Source organism: Leopardus geoffroyi, chromosome C2 (assembly GCF_018350155.1).
Source record: "Leopardus geoffroyi isolate Oge1 chromosome C2, O.geoffroyi_Oge1_pat1.0, whole genome shotgun sequence".
Lineage (NCBI taxonomy): Eukaryota > Metazoa > Chordata > Mammalia > Carnivora > Felidae > Leopardus > Leopardus geoffroyi.
The window spans coordinates 125,219,755-125,238,915 of NC_059333.1; the positions used below are offsets into that span (position 1 = coordinate 125,219,755).

General features: G+C 35.9%; 1 protein-coding gene across 3 annotated transcripts in view; it reads right to left on the reverse strand.

Annotated features, from left to right (window-relative positions):
• Nucleotides 1-19,161, reverse strand: part of ARMC8 (armadillo repeat containing 8) — a 108,709-nt gene that overhangs the window by 61,169 nt on the left and 28,379 nt on the right. For 2 of the 3 annotated variants that reach the window (XM_045503522.1, XM_045503521.1), the window contains exons 2-6: nt 18,998-19,074; nt 7,632-7,703; nt 6,092-6,234; nt 5,890-5,987; nt 1,634-1,726 (exon numbers count right to left, since the gene is read on the reverse strand). In XM_045503522.1, the coding sequence (XP_045359478.1) occupies nt 1,634-1,726; nt 5,890-5,987; nt 6,092-6,234; nt 7,632-7,703; nt 18,998-19,074 (483 nt within the window). The remainder of the gene's footprint in view (nt 1-1,633; nt 1,727-5,889; nt 5,988-6,091; nt 6,235-7,631; nt 7,704-18,997; nt 19,075-19,161) is intronic. The other variant, XM_045503523.1, reaches the window with a different exon arrangement.

Consider the following 19,161-nt stretch of genomic DNA (forward strand, 5'->3'; position numbering starts at 1 on the left):
GAATTGCAACAAAATTGTCATTTTTCTCAAAGGCTATCTTTGCTCACCTCAAGAGATTAAAGGAGTGTTTGATATCCCTGTTCCTACGAGTTAGCTTACACACTGTCAGATCAATCTGAAAAGTAAACTTCAAAGACTTTTGATAAAATTCTTAAATTCTAAATGTCTTAAATAGAACTGAATAAGCTGTGAAAGTCAGCTAAGATTTGGGGATGGGAAGTGGTTAAACAAACAATAATGATCCTTTTTGTGGAACCAAGTGATTTAATTTTCATTTCTTTGGGAAACTGATCTAAAATAGCATAGATCCGTGATCTTCCTAATTTCATATGTTGGTGTTCACTTCTCTTTCCTATATTTCCTATAGTTTCCCAAACTCCTTACTTTGTCTTTGTATTATAAATATAGGTAGGTGAGTAATGCTGTCCTGAAAAACTTATAGAATCATCAGGCAACAAAAAATTATTTGTTTAGAAATTAGCAAATGTGTAGAAATTATGTAAGTTCTCAAATAGATAATCACCCATGGCTATCAAAAGAGTACACTCAGTATATAAACTAGTAAGCAAAATAAGTAGCACTTTATGACACTGTTAAGTTTAGGTTCGGGCCCTTTTAGGAACAGAAATTTCTCTCAACAATTAGCACAGAAGAATCTCCCACTTCTCCGCATAGGAAGGACATCACTTAAAACAATTTCCAACAATGAGAGTATGGGGAAATAGTCATGATCACATACTACTGGTAGGAGTATAAAATGGTACAACCTCAAAACAAGACAGTAAATATATGGTAAAATTATAAATGCACACACTTTGACTCAGCAATTCCGGTTCTTATAAAATGCTTTACACAAGTTATTTTTGCAGCATTGTTTTGTGATAATGTAAGACTGGAAACAAGGCAAATGTCCAACAATAGATAACTGGTTAAACAAATTATTGTATATACTATATAGTGTATACAATATAATTATTGTATATAGTATATAGTATTGTATATAGTATTTTACTATATTGGACATACTATATACAATAATATATATATATATATATATATATATACACACACACACACACAGTATACTGTGTGTGTATATATATATATAGTATTGTACACTATATATATATACACACACTATATACATACATATATACATATATGTACATATATATACACACTATATACATACATAAATATACACACATATACATACATACATATATATACACACAGTATATATACATACATATATATACAGTATATATATGCTATATATATATATACACTATACACATATATACTGTGTGTATATGTATATAGTGTGTATATATATATATAGTATTGTATACAGTGTATATTGTATATAGTAAAATACTACACTACCATTGGAAAAAAAAATGAGGGAGCTCCTTATGTACTGACATGGGGTAAGTTTTAAGTTATGAAAAATGCAAGGTGCAGAACAGTATGTATGCGATGCTACCATCTGTGTCCCAAAAGGGAAAGAAGAGATATATACATAGGTCTGCTTATATATGTATGTTATCTCTGGGAGGATACACAAGGATGGCACGTCTTCTGAGACCATTTAAGATTTTACACTACAGAGAACATTTATTCTGGTTCTTACTTTACAGCAGTGTGAGAAGATCTGACAGATGTACTCCTGGGTGTAGCGGGACCTGCTGAGCAGCGCCATGAGATGTGGGATCACCGTGGCATCCTGCAGTCAAAGGAAAAGAGAGCACGGTAACAAGCAACCTAGGCATTGTGAATACACCTAACCAATTATTTCCATGAGCAGGTACATATGCAAGCTTCTCAGCTTAATCGGTGAATCAAGTCTCTTTAAGGAACACAGCAAAACAAAAACAACACAGTCCCCAAAACTGTTCAGGTAAAGGACAAGGAGAGGGGCTTCAATATTCATCCTCAACAACAAAATACAAGAATGGGAAATTCTCAATTTCTCTCCAATAAACAGCCTACATCCCCACAATAAAACAAAATCATTTCAAAAGACTTGACAGAAATCTGTTCTGAAACCAAAATGTGAATAAGATATACAATAATAAATAGCCTATAAGGAGGAAATATAAATATATATATTTTATAAAAATATATATAACCAAAATGTGAATAAGATATACAATAATAAATAGCCTATAAGGAGGCTATGTTATATATATATTTTATAAAAATATATATAACCAAAATGTGAATAAGATATACAATAATAAATAGCCTATAAGGAGGAAATATAAATATATATATTTTATAAAAATATATATAAAAATAAAAATATATATTTTATAAATATAAAAATAACAAGCGACAGTTTTGATCTCTGAGATGCTGCAGTCAGTATCAGTAACTAGCAAGAATCAGTATCAGTAACTAGTAAGAATTATGATGACTGTAGTTAGCTAATTTCAATATTCACAAGACAATTTATAAAATATCAACTTCTCACTTAGAGCATGTTCTCTGCCTACTGCTGACACTTAGCAAGATACACGATGGAGCAGTGGAAGAGAGGAGAATCTGCCCAAACTGCTGCAGGGCTCTCCAAGAATCTCTTTTTTCTTAGGGTGCAAAGGCAATTAAAAGTTGAAAGGTATTTGGACTGAACCACAGATGGAAAAAGAGACTTAGCTCAAGCCTCCTAGTATATGCTGTCATGAGTCCTGGAGCTATATATCCCAAACATGAATGTGCATGCAAAATCCCAGGGGATATTCAGTATGTGCAGATTCTGATTCTGTAGGTTTGGAGTAGCATCTAAGCTCTCAGATGCAGCTGATGCTGCTGGTCCATAGACGACACTTTGACAAAAGACAACAGAGGGCAAAGAAGGCAACTTAAGAGTACCATGCTGGGGGACACCTGGGTGGCTCAGTAGGTTAAGTGCCCGACTCTGGCTCAGGTCATGATCTCATGGTTCACGGGTTTCAGCCCCTCATCGGGCTCTGTGCTGACAGCTCAGAGCCTGAAGCCTACTTCAGATTCTGTGTTTCCCTCTCTCTCTGTCCCTCCCCCACTAGCACTCTCTCAAAAATGAGTAAAAACATTAAAAAAAAAACTTTTTTTTTAAAGAGTATGTTGGCATGTTAGGATGAACAAGATTTGGGATTTCCCTTAGAAAGAAAAAGAATGCCCAAGATATATAACAGCTAAGTAGGAAAATAGAAGGCTGCTGATTTCCTATAAGTAGAATCTTTCCCTTGGCTTGTTAGTATAATCCTCTATATTATCATAAGCAGTTTAAAAACAAAATGAAAAATTTAGAAAACTTCAAAGAAGGGGCGCCTGGGTGGCGCAGTCGGTTAAGCGTCCGACTTCAGCCAGGTCACGATCTCGCGGTCCGTGAGTTCGAGCCCCGCGTCGGGCTCTGGGCTGATGGCTCAGAGCCTGGAGCCTGTTTCCGATTCTGTGTCTCCCTCTCTCTCTCTGCCCCTCCCCCGTTCATGCTCTGTCTCTCTCTGTCCCAAAAATAAATAAACGTTGGGAAAAAAAAAAAAAAAAAAAAGAAAAAAGAAAACTTCAAAGAAAATCACAGAAAGAAAAGGAAGAGAGAAGATGAGAATGTCAAGCACATGTCTGTTTTTATGGGGGTGGGGGTGGGGGCAATGGTTACATTGATAGAAGACAGGGAAACAAGTAGCAGCTAAGAAAACAGGCAATTGAAAGGATGATACAAAAGCTTCTCTTAAGCTCCTGAAACTACTTCCACCTCCTTTCTTTCCTCCATTGCTCGCTCATCCTGCAGTTTTCCTGTTACACCTGCCTCCTTTCTGCCAATTGTCTCACAGATCTGCAATTTATAGTTGATTAAACAAAGCAAAGAACAGTTGCATAATTTGCCCAAAGGCACCCATCTGACAAAAAGGATTTCAAACTAGACATCCTGTCCTCTTCTAAGTGGACTGCCTTGTTTTTCAGTCTACTGCCTGAGTTGCTATGCCTGCTAGCTCTATACAACCCAAATCACAGACACCAATAAATTAAACTAAAACACTGTCATTATCCTATGCAACACTTTTCACAGACTCACATTGTCTCTGAGGCGTAAAACTGAGATGTTTCATAATTTAGACATTCTCACTGTGAAAGCCACTTAATGTCCCTGAGCCTAATTGTTCTTATGTAAAAGTTAAGTTGGTATAAACCAGTTTTCCAAATTATGTACCATGATCCATTAGTGGGTCATAAAATCATTTTGGAAAATGAGGAGGAAGGAGTTAAAACTGCTGGCCAGGATCAATTCCTCACTGTTACCGGGAATGTAGAGAAACTTATAGGGTAAAGAAGACAAGTGATTGGTTTAATCTCTTTGTAAACATCAAAATAGGACCTTCAGGGAAACTGACATTTACTAGGAGGAGAGCTCTTCTCTGTATAAAGCTTTGTGGAGGATGTCCCCAATTTAGAACAGCTTAAAGCATAAATCATTAGTTCTCAAAGAGTGGTCCATGGACCAGCAGCCTCTGAGCTACCTGGAAACTTGTTAGAAAAGCAAATTCTCAGGCCCTACCCCAGACTCACTGAATCAGAAAGTCGGGCAGTAGGTTCCAGCAATCTGTGCTTAATAAACCCGCCAGGTAATCATGGTCTATGCTTGAGTCTAAGAACTGTTGTACTGAACAGTATCGATTTATGAAGAATAGCTCCCTGAAGAATACTGCACAAATTCCTGATGTGTAAAATTGAGATGTTGCATAATTTAGAGCTTCCCTGCTGTGTGAAGTGACCCACGAACCTCACTTACAGACCTTATGCATCATTATGGGCCAAAGGAGCATGTGTCCAATGTGGGGAGGATGGACTATAGAGACTCATGACATTCAATCCTCCCCCTGCTTGCTATGCCTATGCCTCGATTGCTTATATTTTTGAAATATTCGTAAAATGTGATTCTAGATAAGAAAAGGAATGTGTCCTATCTGACACTGATTCTTTGTGTTGGCTCAGAGAAACACAACCAGTATATTTTTAAGAACAAGAAAGGTTAGAATAGAAACCAGAGGGCATCACATTTATAGAATTGTTTTGTGAAGACTGTCACAGGAATATTCTTTCTGTCTTCACCTCCCCCCACCCCCGCCGTCCTGCATCCCCTTTCTCTCCCTCTCCCTGTCTGTCTGTGTGTCTCTCTCTCTCTCTCTCTCTCTCTCTCTCACACACACACACACACACACACACACACAGTGTAGCAATGGAAAATGCATTTCTTATCATGGACTATAGGTTGGAGAGTTTGAAAAATATTGGCCTGGATAATGTTCATTAAGAAGTCTCATGTAATCGATAAATAAACGCCCCCTAATAATCCCTGAGGTTTTTGAAATCTATTGAATGACTCTGAAGATCTCCAGATTCTCTCACACATGTTCTGATTCTAGCCTGGCAAACAAGCCTCCTATAGGCTGGTTCTGGGTCACCTCTCCAGTTGAAACTAACACTGATGACTTTCCCACATTAGACTACTCTGCCCACCGCCCTGCATATTCTTACAGAGATCTTTCCTAGAATGGCCTCTTTCCTCTCCACTTCTCTAAATCTTATCCATTATTCAAGATCCAGGTCAAATTCTCTGTAAAGCTGACTCAGCTGGATTTAACCTAAAGTACATTAAATATATTGTCTTTAATTTGGTATTAAGAGATCAAAATGGGTTTTTTAAACAGCTTATAAATTCCTCAAGGTCTGATACTATCTTCCACTTCTTTAAAAGATCTAGAACATCTGATATCTGCCTATTAGCAAACACTGACATACTTGAGATTTTCCTATAACATAGTTATGATGACTTTTGAGATGCCGAGTAAAGCAGAAGTAGGTTGTTAGCAGAAGCTAACTGATGATTCAAACACTTCTACAACTCACTGTATACAGTAGCTCCTCTGGAGTGACGGGACTGGTGAAGATGGTGCGCAGGCACCGGAGGCAAGCTTCAATGAACTTCAGGTCTGGAGACAGTAGTCCTGTCAATAGAGAAGAGATGTGAGACTCCTCCTTTCAATCCGTATTGTAAACACTGCAAATTGATTCTGATTTTTACTTGTACAAAAATGACTTCCTTACATACCTTGCAGTAAGGCAGGGATAATATGGCAATCTAGAAGAGACTTGACGTTGTTTTCAGTACCCATAGCAAGACTCCCCAATACCACTGCACATTCAGTTTTCAGCTCTGTGCTTGAGGTTTCTTGCTGAAGCAAGTACAATAATCTAAAAAGAAGGAATTTGATAAACAGAGGAGACTAAAAAAAACTAAACACAAGTAAATTAGCTAAAAGTAATGTAACAGAAAAATGCTACCAATACATCCCACATACTAAAAGTATGGTTGGTGAGCTTATAGAAGGCTAGGAAATGGTCATTTGTTTATATCAATTACTAACTTAATAAAGGAATATTTGGGTAAAAAAATCAAGAAGAGAGTTTATTCATTTTGAGCCAAAGAACTATTACATACAATCTTAGAATTTATCAGATTATTCTGAAATTTGTCCACAAGTAGACAGAGCAGCACCACAGTCCATGTTATCTTCCACTCCAGGATATGAAGACTCTGGACAGTCAAAGCCAAGTGCTGTCACATCTTAAATTCAGACTAGAAAGGGACCTGGACTATCCAGAGGTATAGTTCAGAGATCACAGAGGTTTAGCCTACAAGAAATAATCAGACTCCTTGTGCAACTCTTCAAGCAAGGAAAACTCTTCTTTCCCCAGTTCTCCCATTTGGGGAACCAGGAGATCCTCTCATTTCTACCCCAGCCTTGCCTGTCAAGCAAATATTCCCTAAACTCTAATCATCCACCACTTACGACCATCTCCTTTATGTTCTACAGTAAAACACACACATTCCTTAAAGTATATTTACATACACTGAACACTAATCCCCTAAGAAAGGCTGCTGAGAGTTTTATGGTTACCACAGTATATATTTGAGGTCAGTTATGATAAAAACAATAAAGCCATCAATCCTGCATCAAAAGACAGATATGAAGAAAAGAAAAAAAACAAAGTATTAAAAATTCTGAATAAAAAACTTATAGCAACTGTACATAAAACTTAGTTCTGAGTACCAAAGGCAAAGAGAAAGTTATACACTTATCACTGTCTGCCAAAAAGAAGCTTATTTAGTTCATCAGAAAAAAGATCAAACTTTCTAAGTTACAAAACAGCAAATTCTAAAAATTAGAAATTAAAAAAAAAAGCAGGATTAAAAATCAAGCAGGAACTTTTGTCAATTTATTTTAAAAAGGTTTTGAGAATCCTAAGAAATTATTATCCAATCATGTAAAACTTCCAAAGCTCTGAGGAGATAGAGAAGAATCAGGCTGGTATATATTGTCTATCTACCCAACACATCTTTATTATAGGGTCAATGATCTTCCTGAATTTCCAAAAAGTATTAATATATTGGCTTCATATTCCATTCTCTGGTATTTAAAAATTCCTAAAGATATGCTTCATATATTTCAAAGCATTTATTTTAAAAATTAAGAGGCTTTTAAAACAAGATAGACAAAATAGAAAAAAGATGGGTCTTACAGAGGAGAACGAGAAACACATCAGAAACTTAGTATGAATAGCAGAAAAGGGGCTGATAGCAAACATACCTTGGAACAGCTCCTAAAACAATGAGATTGGCTTTCTGCTTGTTGTTTCCAATTACAGCATTTTTCATGTCTCTGAATTCAGGGGAAGAGAAAAGGGCAAGGGATGTTGAGACCTCACAGAAACATCAATGATCAATTCTTTGCACTTTATCTTTACTATGCAACATCTTGGATTGACAAGTATAAATATCAGTGACAAAGTGAAACCCCGATCCTTTTTCACCTGGAGTACCAAAGGAAACAACAGAGATAGGTACTGAGTGAACCTGAGGGCTGTAATACAGGAGAGTAGGGGAGTGGGGGAAGTGGGAGATACCCTGAGCACTCATAAAAGACTTTCAATACAAAGAATGTTAAGTTCTTCAGAAAAGGCCCACACATTATATCTAACGTTGCTTCAGGGATCATGATTTTGTTCCTTTCTTTCCTATTTTTCTGACTTCTTTGGGCTGATTGTTTCTTATGGTTCCATTTTATCTCCTTTTATTGTCTTATTAGCTGTGCTTCTTTGAGTTTTGTTTTGTTGCTTTTTAGTGGTTGTCTTACAATTTACAGTATGTATGTTTTAACTTATCACAGTCAGTCTTCAAGGAATATTATCTTATTTCGTTTGTGTTCTAAGAGCCTTGCAGGCATATACTTCCATTTTTCCATCCATTCTTTGTGCTATTACTGTCATACGTATTTTTTTAATTGGTTAGAAATAACAATATATTGTTACTATTTTTTTAGTTAAGCAGCCTATTACCTTTCAAAGAGATTAAAAAATAAGAAAAAAAAACTTTTATTTCCCACATATTCACCCATATTTTTTATTGTAGCTACACTCAGATCTTTACCTCCTCAGGAGTAAAACTCTATTCCACAAGAACAGTATCTCTATGAATGACCAATTGGTTCACAAACACTGGTCCCAAATGACAGGTTGAGAAAAAATAAATAGCTCCAAGTAAACAGAGTACTACTAATAAGATGATTAATAAAAAATACCCTCATCAGTCAGTAGAGCTATCTTAATATAAAACACTAGAATGCTAAGTGATTCTACACAGCAGTGGTTCTCAAAGTGGGGAAGAGAGGATTAAAGCCCCATAGGGGCATTTTGGAAGTTAATGAGGGTGTCTGGAAATTTCTGGCCATAGTTTTACAATTAGACAGAAAGTGTTTTTTGTATACTTTTAAAGAAAATGGAATTTTTCAGTATTGCATTTGTCCTGTAAATAAAAAGAAGATTATACTTTTTATTATAAGTTATTTCATTTTGGGAAATCAGACCACCAGCACAGTGTCCACTCACAGTACTAGAGTTATCAATACCATACATCAGTCCACATTTTCAGCTCTTGCACTCACACTGCTGAAGTTTTCTAATGTATTCATGACTAAATGTTTACATATGGAAACATTATAAATTATCTTAAAATTTTTTTTCACTTATACTATAAGCAGGGAAGGCATTATATTATTTTTGGAGTTATATATGTGAGGAGTTTTATTATTACTAATTTAATTTCAGGGTAGCACAGGCGTCATTAACAAATATTTATGGGGGGGGATCACGTCTGACAGTGTTAAGACCATCAGTATAGAGCCTCAAAGTTCTTAGCTCACCAATTTCTTTCATATCCCCAATAAGTTCCTCTACATTGCCACACAGTGTCTCTTTTGACTCTTTCTAGGCAACAGAGCTCTAACATATACAGAAATGTTTTGTCAACTTTGAAACTTAGAATCCTAAAAAATTCTATAATTGGTAAACCATGATTTTGTAGAAAAACAGTGGAAAACAGGGAGAAAAAGCTACTTTAAAAAATCAACAAATGTTATAGTCAGCATGTGTTTCCAATACCAACCAAAATCATCGGCATTAAAAACCCTGATAATAATTATAATGCCTTTTCTCCTTAATTACCTTCTTCAATTATGGCAGAAAAATACTGCTATGATGCAGTGATGTGCTGAAAGCGGATTCTTGCCACAAGTTTTTGAATGGCATTTTCCCAAGTTTGGAGCCAACCACTGTTGGCCTAGTCTTCCTCCCAGTAGCTCAGTGCCTGAACGTAGGTCTATTTTTTTTCAGGGCCTTATCTGTTTCTCTCTATAAACCATCATTCAGATCTTCTACATGGTTCACAGGGGAAAAGTAAGAGTATTTTTTCATTTATGGGGACTAAACTGAATGAAGCTTACTAGGGTTTTAACCAAGTTCTGATAGACAATTATAAAATCATGGGATATCAAAGCCTCACAGAACAAAGCATAGGCTTCTACCTCCTTATGGAGATTTACTTCTCAATCATCAACTTATAGACCCTAACATAGCAGTTTACCATTTACTTTCGTCTTCTTGCCTTCTCTTAATGTGTTCTGTCTATACTAATGTAGCACATCCATTTGTCCAGCAGATATCTATTGAGAGCCTATTTTTTGCCAGGTACCATTCTCTATTCTGGAATTCCCAACAGGAACATTTCCCCAGATTTCTCTCCACTCTTCCTAAACTAAACAGAAATGAGGTGTCCTTACATTACCTTATAAATGTGTTCCAAGTATCTGAAACCTCACAAAAGTAAATGTTTTTATAGACTAAAGCAAACAAAACCCCCTCCAAAACCAATTTTCCAGTTCTCTTAATAGTTCACAAAAAAGACATGAAGGAGGTAGCTGGTAGTTACAGAGTAAATGCAGACTGAAGAGAATACAATTATTAAAATGGACCAAGGTCTAAAGAAAATAATTCTTGCTGTGGCTTTCGTAAGTAAAATATATCTATGGTACATAATGAAGAGACCTTAACACCCAGCAAATAAATTCTCGTCAGGTGTTAACTATAAAGGGATACTAGAAGATCATTTCTATGAAATAGTTACAACCAAAAGAAATAATCATTAGCATATATACTTATCTGTAGCAGATCTAAATATGGTATAAGATTAAATCTCAGAGCCAGCCAGAGTGTAGCTATTTTCTCTCTCTTCTCCTTATCCCCTCCCTCACACCTTCCTGTGGCTAACTTTACTCATCTTTCAGGTCTGATCATAGATATTCATGTCACTTCTTCCAGGAAGCTTGCCCTGACAACTCCCAGGTCTGGGTTAGGTGTCCCTGCTAGCTACCCTCTATCATAGCACATTCATTATTTTGTTAGGATAGAGGTCTATTTCCTCTTGGGAGGCAAGAAAGCCAGTTATGACCTGAAAATATCAGAGAGGTTACTCTCAATGGATCACAAAATGCACCATAGAGAAATCCAGATTTCTGTAAAATGCAAACTCACAACTATCATCCAAGATGGGGGCACAAAAAAATTATCAAAACTTATATACTGCCTTGAAGTTTACAAAGGCAGTTTACAAAGGCATATCTATTATTTTATTTAATCTTCATCACAATCTTGAGTAATATTAACCCCATTTTACTGATGAGGAAGCTAAGAATCAGGTTTGGGGCTTTTCCCAGAGCTCCAGATTAAATGATAGAGCCAGTCTCAATCCATGTCTTTTATGTCAAGTGTTTTTTCCATTACCTCCAGCATATCAGGCAATCAGAACAAACTGATCAAAAAGAAGTCAGCTAATGTATTTCCTTTTTCCTCCCGTGTTTCAATTTTACATTTTACACAAGATAAAAGCATTTCTTATTTTAAAGATATCCTTTTCCCAGTAGATCAAAGGAATATATCTCATATATACCAACTTTTTAAAAAATGTTTATTTTTGAGAGAGAAAGAGAGAGTGTGTGCATGTCCAAGCAGTGGAGGAACACAGAGAGAGGGAGATAGAGAATCCCAAGCAAGCTCTGTGCTGATAGCACAGAGGGGGCTCGAACTCATGAACTGTGAGATCATGACCTGAGCTGAAATCAAGAGTCGGACACTTAACTGAGCCACCCAGGCGGCTCTCATTATCTACCAACTTTTAATACTCAAAGGAAAAAATGCCCTACTTATATACTACTGAAATTCAACAATTAAATTTTGAGCTCAGCACTGTGTTAGGCTCTATGAAGAATACGAAAGCATCACATAATGGGATGTTTGAAGAGTTTACAATCTTCTTGGGGAGATAAAAATAACACTAACAATGTAAAGCAGTGCTATATTATAAATCAAGTGTTTATAGGCCTGAGATAAATAGATGATCAGACAAGCTTACCAGGTTTTTAGGCAATGGCAGGAACTAAATGAACTTCAGAAAACGGCCAGGATTTAGATAGTGAATGGGAAGGGCAAATGGAAAAGCCATTCATAGAAGACCATATTGGAAATGAACACATCATATTTTCTAGGGCAGGACCAGGAGCCTAGATTAAAAAGAAGTGTCCCTTTAAAGTGGGAATACTAAGCAGAACATAAAGAAAAGTGACAGGGAGAAGAGACAAACTAAAGAGGAACAGATTAAGGAGCAATCAAGTTTCCATCAGAAAAAGCATATCAAGGAAGCAGTGACTAATGAAGGTAAGCTGAATGTGGATTGGATGGGAATGCAGATAATACTAGAGTCAAGAAAGGGAACTAAACGGCTGATGCCCTTCCTCTGTGGTCCCATAACTACTACCCTTTACTTATGATTACCACAGCATTCACTAACCAAACTATAGTGGACTGTCTATTTAGCTATCTGACTCCTTCACTAGACTTCTGGATCTTCCAGAGCAATGACTTTATTGTTTATTTGTACACACTCTCACCCTATCACAATGCCTAGCACATGGTAGGCACTCAGTAAACGTTTGCTGAAGGAATTACGCAATCCTTCCAGATATCAGGTTATGTGAGACTAAGATGGCAGCCACGAGAATCATTAATACAGAGCACATTCTGAAGAAGCAGTTAATAAGATGATTTGATGGGTACAGGAAATCGGATATATATCTTGAGTGACTACTTCAAGTCTGAGTTCCTGGATGCAGAGAACAGTAGGAAGCTTGGAAAATAAATCCCTTAACAAGACAAAGATCTATCTTGATTTTGGACACAATGAATTATCTTTGAGGTGAGATAAAAAATATCCAGGTAGAAAGCTAAAAGGTAAGCCTTGGGAATATCCCACTCTTTGAAGATGGGAGAAGAAGCCAATATTAAGATGTTACAAAAATGCATCTGTTAGGATACGTTCTTAGCTAAAATCTACCTAGAATCTTTTATTTGCCCGCTAATAAATGGACTCAAGAAGCATCTACTTTTACGTGGAGGTTAACCTTTCTACTTCCTTTCTTTAGTCTGAAAGAGATTAATTTTCAGTGTGGAATAGAAAAAGGTTTAAATATTAAACCAACATGTACAGTGCCTACCAGAACTTGTCTAAATTAGAATATCAGGATAGTGATCAAAACCAAGAGAGAAAGTAAACACTGCACTTTGCAGTTAAACAATAAGAAAAAATTTTTAAAAGAACTGGGATCTAGACCTGCTGGGGAAAGTTTTAGTCAATCGGTCAAAACAGTGTAACAGCCAAAACAGCATAAATTTTAAATGAAAACCTAATACCTAAAAACAAAATTATCTTTAAAATCATTGAAGGCTGAAACCACAAGCTAAGGATCAAGTATATCATTTTCATTTTGAACCAGTATTACTTTTCACTTACCTGAAGAAGCTCCTGTTTGGAATATTGTACACTCAATTCTTGGTCTAACTGGTATGAAGTAGCCAAAAAAATACACTGGATACTGAAAACTACAAACTGATATAAACTTTGACCTCCTTCTGAAAACTTCCCGGTCATAAAGACAAAATCACATTTGTGGGTAGCTAGACTAAGGTGACATGGTGAACAACTTACAAAATTATTTGGATTTGCAAAATTATAAACATACTCACTCCCCTGTCCCTGTAATTATAATTATGATGTACTTTTTGGAGAATATAACATGCAAACACCCAAGTATAATAAGCTTTCCATTATCAAGGATGGTTAGGGAGTGAGATATGCTCATATTCTAATTAAAGTTACCAGTGCCACATGTGAACTGCCAATTGTAGAAGAATTAGATAACGGGACATTAGATAATATCCAAATTGAAATTATTTTTAACGTAAGGGTTTGATCCAGGAGGCACTTGAGAAATTTACAGTGAACTTCCCATTTTAAGTCAACTGAGGCATTTATTGTGTACCTGCTATACATACAAATTGAACAGAATTGAAAATGGACAGTACTTTAGGTCTTTTTTTTTTTAATAAACAAATTATCCTGTTGTGTAGATTTTTTGGAATGTACATGGCATTAGATACAGATCTAATTCACTAGCTCAGAAATTAGAAGTTAACATATTTAACTCTTTGTTTTATCAGTGTGTAGTTACAAATCACCCTACATTCTCTAAAAATGAAGAGTGCAATGTAATAACTGCATTAAAATAAATGCCAGATTTTAGAGCATAATAAATCTTTTTAACACATGTAATCATTCCAAAGAACATCAAAAATGTGAGAACATTATAATATGGCAGCAGTAAGTTAAATGTTCTACAAATATGACAAGATATATATACACATATGTATACAAATATACAGCTATTCTTGATATTCAAAATTAACAACACATATATAAACAGCTTACCTATCTGTGCATAAAACTGTAGCATCTGATTTAATAATTTCTGGAAAAACTTGCCAACCTTTTAAATGGACTGAATGGTCTCAAAATACATAGGTTTAAACAAGTAAGACTTACAGTCATTCCATTTCATTTGGTATATGGTCATTTTTATTTATATTTGTCTATAACACTTTTAAAAGTAACAGAACTATTTCTTTTGAATTATCCTAAAACTTATATTTTAATTAAAAACTTCTCAAAATCCAAAGCCTTGATTTTATGAAAGCTCCTATCTTTAGCTCATGCAAGGAAAATGGGACATATCTATATTCTACTAAACCAAAGGTACATAATTTCCTGGAACCAGAAAATCAAGTAATCATTACTAAAACAAACTTATATCATCAGCACATTAAAATATGTTGTAAAATAGGGGCTCCTGGATGGCTCAGTTGGTTGAGCATCCAACTCTTGATTTCGGCTCAGATCATGATCTCACAGTTTGTGGGACTGAACCTGTTTGGGCTCTGTGGTGACAGCACAAAGTCTGCTTGAGATTCTCTCTCCCCCGCCTCTCTGCCCTCCCCCCTGCTCATGTTCTCTCTCTCAAAATAAATAAACATTAAAAAATAATTTAAAAAAGGGGGGGGGGCACCTGAGTGGCTCAGTCAGTTAAGTGTCCAACTTCAGCTCAGGTCATGATCTCACAGTCCGTGAGTTCGAGCCCCGCATCGGGCTCTGTGCTGACAGCTCAGAGCCTGAAGCCTGCTTCTGATTCTTTGTCTCCCTCTCTCTCTGCCCCTCCCCTGCTCATGCTCTGTCTCTGTCTCAAAAATAAATAAAAACATTTAAAAAATAATAATGATAATAAATAAAATGCCTCAGAAAATAATTTTTAGAAGTGAATACTTGGTGAAAACCTCCCAACAATTCCACAGTACCCTCAACTGAGTTTAACAAGACATCCAGTCTAGTTTCCCCATTCTATTCAACTTGGAAACTACAAAGCCAGCCAAATTTGCTTATATCATTTTTTGCCTGTCAACACAGGGCCAAGTAGGGGTATCTGCTGATCTTTTCCTGGAGATTCACTACTTACTATAAAAACCAGATGAGGTGGTCTTATTTATCAAGTATTTTTTTTTTTTTTTCAACGTTTATTTATTTTTGGGACAGAGGGAGACAGAGCATGAACGGGGGAGGGGCAGAGAGAGAGGGAGACACAGAATCGGAAACAGGCTCCAGGCTCTGAGCCATCAGTCCAGAGCCCGACGCGGGGCTCGAACTCATGGACCGCGAGATCGTGACCTGGCTGAAGTCGGACGCTTAACCGACTGCGCCACCCAGGCGCCCAAGTATTTTTTTTTTTTTAAAAGACCACAGTGTTAAGCAGCTTTGACAACCTACATAAAGAGTTGAACAGTTATTCTTCTTCAACTATGAGATTTAATTAACGTGGTTGACCTAATACACTAAAATATCCTTTAACTGTTTTTTAAAGTCATAAACAGATCTCCACACTAGAGGAAACTCAGAACTTGCAACCCAGTATAGTTTATTTGATGTAGCTACTCTGTTGTAGCTGCAGAGGCTACTATTTATGATATATATAACTGACCTCCCTGCTTTCTCTACTCATATCTTACTCCTACCTAATGATCTTCTATTCAGTTAGGCATTTCAAACTTTGCTCTTTTAAGGTTTGCTTCTGTATTCAAACCTTTAATACAATAGAATCATTTAAAATTATGCTAAATATTGTACTACTAACAAAACAGTTATTTCTAGAGAACTCTTCATTTTTCAACACTTAAAACTAAGCACTTCTGTTGCTTAATACTATTTTTCAGAAAGGACATATTCACTAACTATGTAAAATGGCCCTTTATGACGTGGGTTTTCTGCAAAGAAGATCCCTATATGTATGGTAGGACTATGGCTCTAACACAGCTGAGTCGATTAGTTATACACCATGATGAAAAGTCCTCATTGGCCTTTAATTTCTTCAATTTTCTTTTTCCAGCTCGTATGTTTTATATCTTCACAGTTCTTCTTAAGAAAAATCAAATTTAAAGCTGGAAAAATAAAACTCTGGTTGTCCTATCACTAAAGCTAGTTGTCAATTTTTGAATGTCTTTCCAACTGGTTATTTTGGATGCAAATCTGATTACTTCAGCTTCTATCTTCTCCTTCCCTAAAATTAGGCTACCTTTGATTATTTACACCCTGTGGCTACCTCTCTGCTACCCATCTATTTTGGTCTAGTAATGGTCTCTGTATGACTCAATGATGGCTGTGTAATGTGTCTAAAAAGGAAAAAATCGGTCCTCTCTCTTCCTAAACATCATTTTGGCTCCCCTTTTCTTCTATCAATATTGTACTATTCTGGTATTAAGGTTACTTAATAAAATGTTAAAATTAGTTCACATTTTATTCTCTTAAGTACAATTAATTTTCAGACAGTGACAAAGTTTAGGACAGAACTGAGTCAGAAAGCATAAATTTTCTCTCTGGAGACAAGGACAGGTTATCAAATCACCCTACACATATCTGTATAAGGCCAGCTCTATTCTGACGTAAAGTGAAAAGATTTGGGGTAATCTATGCCTTTCAAATTTTAAACAGATTTTACTATTGTTAAGAAGCAATCGCATATACTGGAATGTTACCACTTGCATTCTCTTGTCCTAGCCCCTCTCCCTCTTCTGTTAGTTTGAATTGTTTTTATGTTTGTATTTTTATTTTTCTTTCTCTTCTTTGAAAAGAATCATCCTATTTTTGAAGTTGTTTTATATTAGGGTCAATAATGACTAAGCACTTAAGTGCCAATTTGTGGGTATCTACAACATACCAGGCACTGGATTTTTTACCTCTGACTTAATTCTTACAACTTGGCAAAACAGGCATATTACACTCCCTTTACAGATGATGAAGTTGAGGCTCAAGGAAATTATGTAACTTGCCCAAGCACACAGCTAGGAAAAACCTCCACTAGGAAATGTCAAGAATTCAACCTCCTGTTGTCCAACTCCAAAGACCATACTCTTTGCACTCCACGATCCCTCCACAAAAACCTTTCTCATCTATTTCAGCTAACAGCTTAGTCTTCAAGACTTGATAGCTTTAAGAGGCACTATGGCCATCAAGCTTCACCTTAGGTGGTTCATTATAATATGCTCTTCCCACAGTATTTGATGCCTTATTTATCAACTTTCAAGAAGCTATAGTGTTCTTTGATAAATGAGAAATTTCTCAAAGTAACAAGTAACACCTAAATTAGCTACTCATTATCAGATACAAGTCAAGATAAAAGTCACACAGAAATCTTGATTGACAAGATTAGCTTTTCTCCTAAATAACCACTGTAGCAATCATAATAAAAATGATAATAACGTCACCTTCTATCATTCACAGAATACTTAATTGGTCTGATATTTTCAGCTAAACTACTTACTGAACAACCCTAAATAATATCTAGGATTACTAATATACAAAAACTATATGCCTAAAGAGGAGTATTAATCAAACCAATCCCCACAACTAATCTCTGTGTGTAGGTACAACCCAAACTGATTTATTTAACAAATGGATTTAATACCATTTTTCCTGGCAATAATCAAATTAGTTTACAAAGGGGCTGATTAAATCATTACAAAGTCTCCTAGTTAAGGGGACAAAAGCAAAGTCAACATAATGAGAAAACAAGAACTATAATCTCCTGTTTCTGTAAACTGAGAAAACATGAAGATAAAGTGTCAAGTATGTCAGGTGGGTCTACATCCAGCTTCTCACCTTTTCCAGCTCATTTTGAACAGTCAAGCAGCCTTACTCACTTTTATCTTGCCCCCACTTTACAAATCCACATCCCAAGATATGCTTTATACAACGCCCTTTTTGTTGGGGTCAGGGTGGGATGAGGTAGGGGGAGAATTACAATCTGTAGAGATTTTTATAAACAAAGCATCCTAGTCTTTCCATGACTGAGCAAAAGTTAAACTGAAAGTACTATTTGGCTGATAACACTAACAGGGTAAGAGGAGAATAAAGTGATTCATGTGTACTATCCCAAATGTCCTGACCTGTTTTTCTTTTCTCCTTCCCCTGGCCACAGTTCAGGCCTGTGGGCGCTCCATATCTGCCAACCCTAAAAGGAGTCTTAGGCTAGACTTTCTTCTTTAGAAGTCATGTGTTAAGAGCATAATTATCTGCTCTTGGGATAGAAAATTCATCTTTCAATCACTTGCAATCTTATCACACTTGTCTGACTTAACTTTTTATTTAAGTATTAAAACCTTGGGTATGTTGCTTAAAAATGTTTTCTCTCATTAAACACTAGGGAATTTTGGAGAAAAGAAGGGCATTTTATCAAGAATTGATTTAACTTTTCTAATGACTGCTTTCTAAAGTCTGAGATTTAAAACATCAGTAGGAGAGTCAAGCCTTACAATCAATGAGTTAACCAAAAACAAAACAAAAAACCCTACTGACATTCTCCCAGCCCTTTCCAATTATAAAAGATCATCAATTTTATTCCCTTGCTTTTGCTGTATATTAAAGTCACAAAAGCATTCTCCAAAAAAAAAAAAAAAAAAAACATGTTTTAAAATGGTAAAACAGGTATTCCATAAAAAAGTTAACCATGTCAGTTAACAACTATCAGACAACTCTTTACAGTACAATATTAAAGTTATGAATACCAAGGGATCTTTCCAAAATGGAAGAAAAAAGTTCTAATCCTGCATTTTCAGAATTATAATATTTGGCAAATTCAAACACAAAAACAAACAAGACTTTTTGATAGACTCTTAAATACATACTACTTACATGACACCTTGTAGAACTTTCTGGGGATCAGGGTCAAATAGCCTGTCAACATAGTGGCGACTGCTAGCTGTTACTTCCTAGAAAGTGGGGGGAAAAATTATGACATCTGAAGCCATGCAAATCACAAATTCACAGCATCACCCACATCAAACAGCTATTTAATT